This window comes from Sinocyclocheilus grahami, unplaced genomic scaffold, assembly GCF_001515645.1.
Source record: "Sinocyclocheilus grahami isolate Dianchi unplaced genomic scaffold, SAMN03320097.WGS_v1.1 scaffold11.1, whole genome shotgun sequence".
NCBI lineage: Eukaryota > Metazoa > Chordata > Actinopteri > Cypriniformes > Cyprinidae > Sinocyclocheilus > Sinocyclocheilus grahami.
In genome coordinates this window covers 2,727,180-2,738,784 of record NW_015505190.1, presented here as the reverse complement: position 1 = coordinate 2,738,784, position 11,605 = coordinate 2,727,180, and the positions used below count along the sequence as shown (strand labels likewise).

At 37.4% G+C, this 11,605-nt stretch overlaps 1 protein-coding gene across 1 annotated transcript; it reads right to left on the bottom strand.

Moving 5' to 3' along the window:
* Positions 1-438: 438 nt before the first annotated feature.
* gem (GTP binding protein overexpressed in skeletal muscle) lies at positions 439-4,440 on the bottom strand. The gene is made up of 4 exons (XM_016286525.1): positions 3,800-4,440; positions 2,941-3,017; positions 2,647-2,851; positions 439-1,153 (listed from the first exon to the last, which is right to left on the bottom strand). The coding sequence occupies exons 1-4, from the start codon at positions 4,113-4,115 to the stop codon at positions 876-878; spliced, it is 876 nt and encodes a 291-aa protein (XP_016142011.1). The 5' UTR covers positions 4,116-4,440; the 3' UTR covers positions 439-875.
* Between the last annotated feature and the right edge of the window lie 7,165 nt (positions 4,441-11,605).

Here is an 11,605-nt window from a genome sequence, read left to right as displayed (position 1 = left end):
GTAATGTATTGTAAGGTCATGTTCACTAGATGTTGAATTTAACATTCACTAAGATCAATAATTCTGTGTTAAATCTGTCAAAATCATTTAAAAAATTGTTATTTCCAATATTAAATTAGATATTAAACCCCTGACTTTCAGTGTATATTTAGACTTTACAGTATGCCTAATTGTAAACTGGATAAACACACACAATTGACATGTTAAAATTATCATTTGTGCATAATGGGTAGAGGACATGTATCTAAAGCTGTAATCCCTGAATAATATGTTGTCATATGCACACCATAGGAACAGCTGGTGTATGTTTTTTTTAATATCAAGGTTAATGCCTTTATGTTATATTATATATTTTAGAGTGACCCCAGCTGAAAAGACAATACCATAAATATGTGATAAAAGTGCTTTTCTGCTCTTCCAGATGTGTGCACTTTCAAAAGGACCAAAGTATTTCAGATTTATCATAAAAAACAATATTTTATTTCTTTTGAATGCTATATGCTCAAACTGAGCAAAAGCTGGACAAAATATTTCACACACAAGGTACGACAAGGAAGGTTTTCAATTCAAAAGCAAATCCATCAGGAAAATCATAAAAAAAAGTAAAAGAACCACTTTTAGAGTGTTGGGGTTCCCACGATGGCTTTTGAAAAGGACGATGGGTAAGACTAGAGCGTTCTGTCCTTCACAGAGGGAGCGAGAAGCCTGTAATCGATGATCTTCTACAGCACAGTCTAATATAGACATCCATGGATTTTTTTAAAAATCACAAAATGGGAAAAAAACAAACACTTGAACAGATACTTTCCAAAATGCTTGCACCCAAACTTCACACAAACCAATTCAATTTTTCGGACCAATTCAAAGTCTCTGCACTACAGACTCATCAGGTCATGACATGATTTGGACTTGAGCTTGAAGGCTGCTTGCTTGTTCTTCTTAGCAACCATTCTGTTAATGAAACGCTTTGCTTTCTTTGGGAGACTCTCTCGTCGCTTTTGAAGAGAACAACGTCTGGTGAGGTTCTCTGTGCTGTCTCTTCGCAGACGGAGCTGGCGGATGATGCCCTCAAACAGAGGCCAGACATTGTGTTGCATTGCTGCTGACGTTTCAATGAACTTACAGTCAAAGACAGCAGCAGACGAGCGACCCTCTAAAAAATACAAAATAAAATAATAAATAAACATTCCCAGTGATCTAAGGTAAAACAAAGAGTACTTTATTAATCACACAAGTTGATTTGCAGATTAAAGGGGTCATATGATGCTGCTAAAAATAACATTATTTTGTGTATTTGGTGTAATGAAATGTGTAATGAAATGTAATGAAACACATTATTTTCCACATACTGTACATTATTGTTTCTCCGCTATGCCCTGCCTTTTTGAAACGCGTCAATTTTTACAAAGCTCATCGGTCTGAAAAGCGAGGTGTGCTGTGATTGGCCAGCTATCCAGAGCGTTGTGACTGGCCAAATACCTCAAGCATGTGACGGAAATGTTACGCCCCTTACCGTACTGTTGATGCCGTGTCCAGCCGGAGCGACGAGATGAAAACATTAAAACCCATTACAAACGAGGGATTTGTTGCATCCAGTGGGGACATAATTATGGATTATAATGACTTATACAGTCTTTTTACACGTTGGGTTGCATCGCGCCGCGTAAACATAAAACCCTGCCTGCATTTGTGATCGGAGAAATGACAAACTACTAATGCTACTCTCCACTGCTCAAAACTCGCATTTGAATCATCAGTGGCAAATCCTTTGAATAAAAATGTACTTACAGTCTGTGAGTCAGAACAGCCGGCATTGCAGTCTACTCTCCCAGGATCAGGAAACAGTCCTCCATAAAATGTGCTGCACACATCTGGATTTGGGTTAAACTGTTCTGGAACAGTGTTGTAAATACAACTTAACCACTGATTTGTAGTCGTGTCCTCTTTTGGAAGACCAACCAAAGTAGTTTCGCTTTCACAACGAAAAACACTGCGGCCTAGCGTGAGCGAATGAGCTTAGCCGGGCTAGAGTGAGCAAAGGCGGCGGGGTCGAGAACGGTGCGCCCGGCGGATTCGACGAAGGAGCAGCAACCACATGTGACGACCCCGGGCTTCGTCCACGGTGAAAGCCGATCCGGCGATCCACAGCATTAAGTTGATGTATTCCCTCAGCGACCAGCACGGATCAGCTCTAGGCATGACGAAGCGGATATCGTCCTCTTTTGGAAGACCAACCAAAGTAGTTTCGCTTTCACAACGAAGCACACAGTGTCTCCACAGCATGGCGGCAGTGGCAAAAATACTACAGCGAGAATAAAAGTTACGCCTTCTTTCTTTGCGTGAACATTTGGGCGCGTTATGCAAATCTTATCATATAGTGAGGTAGATATGTGGGGGCGTGTTTAGGTAGGCGTGGTTAACTCATGACTTTTATAAAGAATATCTCTTTGGATTTGAGACTTTAGTCTTTGCAATTTTACAGATCTTCTTTATGCACCAAGAGCTTGTAACACTCCAAAGAGAAAGGAAAAATTGAAATCGCATCATATGACCCCTTTAAGAAGATGCTACTGGTAGGCAGTAACTTTAGGTTAAGAAGTAAAGAAGCACTGAAGAGTTTTACTATTTAAGTTCAGAATCACTTACCACTAATGGACACTTCCCTGCAGCGAACCAGGTCACATTTATTGCCAACGAGGATGATGGGAGTTCGGTCGGCCTCACGCTGGCGTCGAAGCTGAATACGGAGATCTGATGCGCGAAGGAAGCTTGAACGGTCTGTTATGGCATAAACTATAATGAAAGCGTCTCCTGTCTGCAAACATCGCTCCTGTGTCCAGCTGCCCTCATCCTGATGGAAACAGAAATCAGAATGTCTCTGAACCTCCAATCACTTATAAAGTATATTAATATAAATTTCTGCTGAACTAAAGGTGTTACCTGTGAATCCCACGTGTCGAGTAGGGTAACAGTGGCCCGCTCACCATCTACTGTTATTGTCTGCTCAAATACTTCACCTGAGAACATTAAAAAGGACAAAGAGTTGAAGGTTATCAATCGTGGCCATGGAAAAACGTACAAAATTACAATCGGATCCACTTGATATATTATAGTGACAATAAAAAATGGTTTATTTGAAGTTTTCAGTTCAATCTGAAGAGGTGCGTTCCGTCAGACACGACCTTGAAGCAAAGCTCTCGAGCGCGCTACTGTTGTTATGGTACCCACATTAGACGAACGCGATTTCTGTTAGCGAGCTCGTATGATCATATTCGAACTTGTAGCCTAATAATATGAAATGCTCATTCATGAATTTTCGAATGATTGCACTTAATATTAATATGTTTAGTGTGCACTTCAGTAGTCCTAAATAGGACCTATGATTTTTTGTCAATTTTACCCCTGAACCCCACGTTGCAACCTCCATTTCTAAATTTAAAAAAATCATAAAAGGTAACGTAGCTCTCTACAGCATATACACATCACATGTCTACTTTTATGACCCTCGACCTGTTGTTTTGACTTTCTAATTCTACACAATTCGCTCTAATTCTAAGTGACCACTAGACTACATGATTCCAAACTGTATGAGTTTCTTTAATTGCACCATTGGGAAAACGTTGAATTTGAAATACGTAATAGCCTAAACATAACCGCTATAAACGGGCTTATATCCAAATTTCAGTCTGAATCAAGAACGTCAATGGAACGCCAAGTGATTACTTGCGATAGTTGATGTGTCTGTGAACAGTTGGGAGTACAAAGAGTAAAGGAAAATTCCAGTTAATTGTCAACATACCTCCAAATAACTCGCATTCGCTGCCCATGCTGTCCGATGCTCCAGCGAATATACTAGCGAGCGCGGACTTCCCGACGCCGTTGTCCCCGAGCAGGACAACAGTGAAGGGTCCAACCGAAGCTGGGGTCGCAGACTCGCTGGAGAGAGCGGAGTCTGAAGAGGTGGACGAGCAGGAGCTGGACCTGGACATACCGATGTCGGGACGCGCGAAACCATCGCTCAGCAGCTGCCCTCCGTCCGTCCCGCAGATGCTCCACCGGTGCAGGTGATGCTGAACGCGGATACTGTGGCGCCGCATGCTCGCCAGCAGGGTCATTTGTGCAATTCCGACGACAAACACTCGGTTAAACGACGGGTGTCTCTTCGACTGTGACTGCACAAAGAATTGACGAACTAAATCGGACGCTCCAAATATAGATCTAGTCCCATCCAGCAGAAACCTGCTCAACAAGATCTAATTGCTCTTGGCTTCTTTGTCTGCAATTAAGCACACCTGAGAGAGGATTGGTGCTGTTTGCCCTGGTAATCCTGAACGTCTATATTTTGCGCAGTAATGTGCTTTGAGCTCTCAGTGCAGTTCATGCTTATATCTCAGTAGCAGTGGGGATTTCCTTGACGTCACTTTTCTCTCCCAATGAGCTGCGGCGGGTCTTTCCTTTTAGCGCCGATGGGTGTGAAACAGAGTTTCTCTTGTGCGCATCGAGACGTGATTCAAGACCAGGGGCCAAAATTGAGAGAAAATTCGATTTAAGGAAACGTGTTTAAAATTTGCAATTCATTTTTAAATACATTTTATATTTGCACAGTAGGCTACTTTATATATAATGTGTTAATTTCCACTCTCCATCTCATATTTTCTAACACAGTATAAACTGGTCTTTATATGAAAATACACAACTACCTTCATATTTCCGTATGGGGTGCAAGATCTTCATATACTTGGCTTGGGGTTCCTTGGCATCAAAAGTTTGAAAGCCCCTGATATCCAACAAAACTCTGTTTTTAGAACGTTTTGCTAACATCCCACTAAGTTATAAGAACATTATTTCTGACAAATGTTAAGGGAAAATGCCATATTATCATTGCAAACCTTTTGGAAAGGTTACTTTTAAGTGTTCGCTGAACATTGTGAAGCAATAGTAACAAACGTTACACGTTAAAACATTTTCAGGAAAAAATGAATGATTGTTAAAGAATTAAAAACTAGATAACTTTGACAAATGTTCTGTTAACGCTACTTGAATAACGTTACTTGTTTATAACTTTGATAAAACCTAACCAGAACGTTAGCCAAAGTTTGAGAACGGTCCCTGTTTATTGGGTCTGTTTGTCTGAAATGCTGCACAGACTAACTGGATAAAATGAACTGTGAGTGGCATTGTCAATGTCATTGTCAGTGACATTATGCAACCTTGATTAGTCTGTTGGTTAGCATAGTAAACCAGTTAAGGCCAGGTTAAAGCAGGACACCTAGGCAGTACAGTACTAATCAGGAGAGACAGCTAATCACAGTTATATAGACAGACAAATAAAATATATTCTCAGTCACTAGTTTGCTTATACATGTCTGGTACACTCTTAAAAATAAAGGTGCTTCACGATGCCATAGAATAACCTTTTTGTCTAAATGGTTCCATAAAGAACCTTTAACATCTGAAGAACCTTTCTGTTTCACAAAAGGTTCTTTGTGGCGAAAAAAGGTTCTTCAGATTATAAAAAGGTAAGAAAGAAATGGTTCTTTAAAGAACCTTTGACTGAATGATTGTTTGTGGAACCAAAAGTGGTTCTTCTATGGCATCGCTTGAAGAACCTTTTGAAGCACCTTTATTTTTAAGAGTGCACAGCAAATAATATATATTAAATATATTTTAAATCAAGTTCTGCTAGACTTGTACTGCAGAATGCAAATCACAGTTTGAAACTCTGTAACAAATCTCGTGATCCTGTTTTCTGTCGAGACTTGCTTGCAAATATGCAATCCAAAGGAGATTAATGTGGCCAATTCTGAACTAAATCATAACTAAATTCTCATTAGGCTACATCAGTCTCTTATATACTACATGCTGTGCAAACAAATCAAGGGTTCAGACAGAGTACAACACCACAGATGCTCATGCTCTCCATTTCACACACACACAAGCATGCACATAAACACGTACCGAGATACAGATTACATTGACTCAAAGAGGGACAAATGAAAGATTATAATGAGTTATTAATGTAATTGCTGGATTATAATGACTGCTTCTATATTCAGAATTGATATAGATGAAGGGATTGGATGGATAAGAGAAATCGCAGTAGAGTGCTGGATTACCTCTTTCATTCATTCACTTCTCTAAGAGCAGATCAGAAATAGGTCATTAGAGACCAGAGAGGGTCAGAGACATAAATGGTGCTTTACAGATAATATGAGTGATGCACCACCAACATAAAACTAAAAGCAACATGGTATTTTTGTTTGTGATAGCTGAAAAAGCTTATCAGTCTGGAACTTTTTCAAAAGTGTTTGAGCAGCATCATCTGCAAAAAGGGATGTAAATGGAATACAAGTTACAAGTGCAACTTGTGTGTGGTGTTGCAGTAAAGTGTGGGTTGTGTTAGGTTAGTACTATGGCCATGAGACCTGAGCTGACCACTGATCCCGAAGCAGTAATTGCAGTATCTGGGCCATGTGTCAGGAAAGAAGGGATGAAAACGGATAAGTTAATTTGGTCTTGGAGAGCAAATACACAACAGAGAGACAGATTAGCAGAGTGTCAACTGTTAAATACCATTTTAAAGAATTCAAGGCGAAATGTTCACCTGGATGATCAACTTGAATAATCAATGCATAATTACAACTGCTTTATGTTATTTTTAGCACTGTTGTCTAACAGCAAGAAGGTGTCCGGTTTGAGCCCTGGCAGGGATAGGAGGCCTTTCTGTGTGGAGTTTGCATGTTCTCCCTGTGTCAGCGTGGGTTTACGCTGGGTACTCCAGTTTCCTTCCACAGCCCAAAGACATGCAGGTCAGGTGAATTGACCTGCATGGTCCCCCACCATATTATATATATATATATATATATATATACACACACACACACACACACACACACACACACACACACAGTCAAACCAAAATTTATTCAGACACTTTCAACATTTCTCACATTATTCGCTATAGCGCTATAGTTTAGAAAATGGTAATAAAATATGACTGTTAAACTGTGTCAGAACAAATTCATCTTGATAATGTCAGATAATAAGATAGAAAGGTATGTAATGAATTAGGTTGAATAGCTGTCAGCTGTTAAATTTAAGTACACAGTCTGTGGGGTAAAAAGGTCACATTAGCAATTAAAGAAAAAAAAAAACACTTAAGCAAAACATGGTCAGGTCAAAGTTTCTGAATAAATTTTGGTCCAAAAAAAAAAGCACTTAAGCAAAACATGGTCAGGTCAAAGTTTCTGAATAAATTTTGGTCCCAAATTTTTATAAATTTTACTGGTAGTCCACTGTATGAAGACTTTTTGGGTATAATATGTCACAGTTTACTTTATTTTGCTATTCTCATGTTCATTTATGATGAACGTGAGAGTATGATGAACATGAGGACGTGAGTTTGAGTGTATTTTATTATTAAAGTTTCTTTTGAGTGTTCGCCGGTTCCCGCCTCCTTCTTCCCGATCTATGAACTTTGTTACACAAGTATTGAGTACATGTACAGTAAATTAACATACTTTCCAGAAGGCCAACAATTCACAAAAAAATTTGTTTTTATTGGTCTTATGAAGTATTCTAATTTGTTGAGATAGTGAATTGGTGGGTTTTTGTTAAATGTGAGCCAAAATCAACACAATTAAAAGAACCAAAGACTTAAACTACTTCAGTCTGTGTGCACTGAATTTATTTAATACACGAGTTTCACAATTTGAGTTGAATTACTGAAATAAATGAACTTTTCCACAACATTCTAATTTATTGAGATGCACCTGTATATATATACTGTATTGTATATCTCCACAGAAAAATTAAGCAGCACGATTGCTTCCAACATTACATATATGTTATTTCACTAATATCAATAATTTTCTGTCTTCTCCTAGCATAAATACAAGCTTTGTTACATATGCACTGCACAGGCACCATTACGTCCTCAACAATCTAACTGATCTGAGCACACGTCTTTACTACATTCAGTGACGCCTGAGTCCTTCCCTCTGGGACTACACTGCAGGAACAATCTGCACACCTGACGGAACTTACAGTAAAGGCTTGGCTGAGGAACATACACACTTCCCTACAGACCCAATAGACATTGTATTGTTACTCTGGAAACAGTTGCTGGGATCTCATCATCACAGCCTGGACAGTGTCAGGCTCTCAAGAGGTTGCTTATACACAAGTGTCTGCCTAACACGCCATCTCCAACACTCCACTCTCTCCACCAGAGATACAGACGCATGCAGATACACACAATCTGTGACTCACACGTTATATCACAGCAGAATGATCTATCAGTGCCCCATTCAAACCCTGAAACTCCGTCAATAAACAACAACACCAGTGAACGTGCACCCATATTTGTTTCCTTAATGAGTCCCGGGGCTGACAAGTTCATTTCCTGCTGGTGCCTGTTGTGCCTCGATGCTTTCGTGATCGCTCTGTCATTTCTGATTCCTGTAGTCGGTGATTGTGTTACTAATAGTGACAAAGAACAGATTTAGCTAGAAAATGCATTAACCATGAACCATCTGCGCAACTAATGTAATCCTGCACAGCGTCACGTTCAACGATTCTCCTATTGAGATGGAACAATCCTGGTTTTGGATACATTTCATGTAAACCATCCACATTGTATAAATTAGGATGATAACGGGGGAAACAACGTAATAAACAAGACGACGGAGGTCAACCCACTATTTAATCAACTGATTCATTAGCAATGTGAAGATGTTTCCATAAACACTAAAGAGCAAAGTAAACTAATGATTAAAAAAAATAACAGAAAATCATTATATTTAGGAGTCATATCATATTTATGGGTCATATAATGTTGCTAAAAAGAACATTATTTTGTGTATTTGGTGAAATGAAATGTGTTTATGTGGTTTAAGGTTAAAAAAACATTATTTTCCACATACTTTACATTATTGTTTCTCCTCTATGCCCCGCCTTTCTGAAACGCGTTGATTTTTACAAAGCTCATCGTTCTGAAAAGCAAGGTGTGCAGTTATATATTATTTGTTGATCATTATAAAGCCTTTGACTCTGTGGACCATTCATTCTTGATGGAGACTCTCGGTTTCTTTGGCTTTGGCAATAATTTTATTAGAGCGATTTACAGTAATTGCAATACTTCTATTAAATTACCTTTTGGAACAACTCCCAGATTTAATACTTCTAGAGGCGTAAAACAAGGAGACCCTGCAGCTCCTTTCTTATTCTTATTATTAGTTATGCAAGTGTTGTGTCTTCACATTAAGAAGAATCCATTTCAGGGTATTTGTTTACGAAGTAACAGAGAAATAGATGCAGCACTTACGTGTTTAGATGTGTTTTCATCAGTTTCAGGCTTAACTGTAAATATTAATAAACGCGTTTCCATTGAAAGATATACCTGATGGTGTGGTGGAATTGTGTGATATACCAGTTAAAACCCATGTTTCTTATTTGGGAATCAAAATTTGTAAAAATCAGAAGGAAAGAATTGATTTAAATTATCCTCCATTGATTGATAAAGTACAAAATAAATTTAATTTTTGGTTAATTAGAGATTTATCTTTGAATGGTAGAATATTACTATCAAAAGCTGAAGGACTGTCAATATTATCTTATACAGCAATGGTTTTAGATACTCCAAAGTCAATTATTAGTCAAGTAAATAAGAAAATGTATAAATTTATTCTTATTTTTAATAAGGCTTATTTGGAAGAATAGACTACATTATTTAAATAGAGACATATTAGGAAATGTATTTCATCAAGGTGGTTTAAATGCTATTGACTTTGAAATATCTAATGCTATATTTTAAATTAAATGGATTCAGATTTGTATTAAATCTAATAACCAATTATGGTACTATATCCCAAATTTAGTTTTTGACAAAATAGTTTTTTTCTTTTTCTCCTCAGTTGTAATTTTGATATTAATAAAATTTCCATTAAGCTGTCTAACTTTCATAGACAAGCTCTGTTATCTTGGTTGTTGGTGTAACATAAACATAATTTCTCTCCCCACAGGTGTTTGATTTGGAACAATAAAGATATTAAATATATATTATATATTTATATATAAATTAAATTATTGGTGACCGTTGTTTCGTCCTGATGGTCTCTTACTCTCATATGGAGAATTTTTTAATAAATTTAAGCTTCCAATTTCTGCAAAGGATTATGCAGCGGTCTTTGATGCTATACCTTCTGGTCTTCTTCATTTGCTGCGGGGCTGCTGATGCTTTTGATTTGAATATAACTAATGACTTAAATTTAAAGTTAGATGGTATAAGTATTCTTGATAAAAAATGCAATAATAATTTTCTTAAACAGATTTTTCGGCCTTTTAGGGCCCCAGCTAAAAGTTTTTGGAATTCCCGCTTCCGGAACATTAACTGGGAGGAGGCTTTTATGATCTCCAGGAGATACTGTGTCATCAATAAGATTCGCGAGGTTTCATTTCAAATTATTCATTGTAGTTATCCAGTAAATGAGGTTATTAAAAGATTTAAGAAGGATATTGATTTGAAATGTGTGTTTTGTAATTTGAATGATGAAAGTATATGCCATCTTTTTTTTATTGTATTTGTACTAAATTATTCTGGTGTGATTTTAAGATTCTTTGAAGAGATTTCGGGAATTGACATTACTTTAGAAGATAAGAATGTTTTATTTTATTATGATAAGCCTTTAGAGAAGAAATTATATTTTGTTCTTAATTGGTTTATTATATTAGGGAAATATCACACTCATAAATGTCGATGGTCAAAGAGTACACCTAGTTTTTTACCACTTAAATTTGAGCTCTGTCAGTATCTTAAAGTGATGGAAGGTGTAAGGAACTCTAAAGCAAGAAAGACTATAGATTGTTGTAAAGCCTTGAAACTTTATCCTTTTTAAGGACCTTTGCACTTATTTTGTAGTTCTGTATTTGGATTATGGATATGGATTTGTTCTCAGTACCCCTCTGTATATAGTTAATATTTTTTTGTTGATTTATTTAGTTTTTTTCCTTTTTTCTTCTTCCTTAATTTGCATAATTTTTTTACAATCATTGTTTCTTTGAATTTATTGACATTTTTGCTTTTATTGTCAATTTGTATGTGAATTGTCACTAAATAAAAATATAGTAAAAAGCAAAGTGTGCTGTGATTGGCCAGTTATCCAGTGCGTTATGATTGGCCGAATACCTCAAGCGTGTGACGGAAATGTTATGCCCCTTACCATACTGTGATGATGCCCTGTCAGGCCGGAGCGATGATTCAAAAACATGAAAACCCATTATAAACGAGGCATTCGTTGCATCCAGTGGGGACATAATTATGGATTATAATGACTTATACTGTCTTTTTACGCATTGCGTTGCATCGCGCCGCGTAAACATAAAACCATGACTGCATTTGTGATCGGAGAAATGACAAACAACAAGCCCTACTCTACACTGCCCAAAAAACTCGCTTTAAATATAAAAAATATACAATATAAAAACTCTTTAAATATAAAAAACGTACTTACAGTATGTGAGTCGGAACAGCCGGCATTGTAGTCTACTCTCCCAGGATCAGGAAACGGTCCTCCATAAAATGTGCTGCACACATCTGAATATTTGG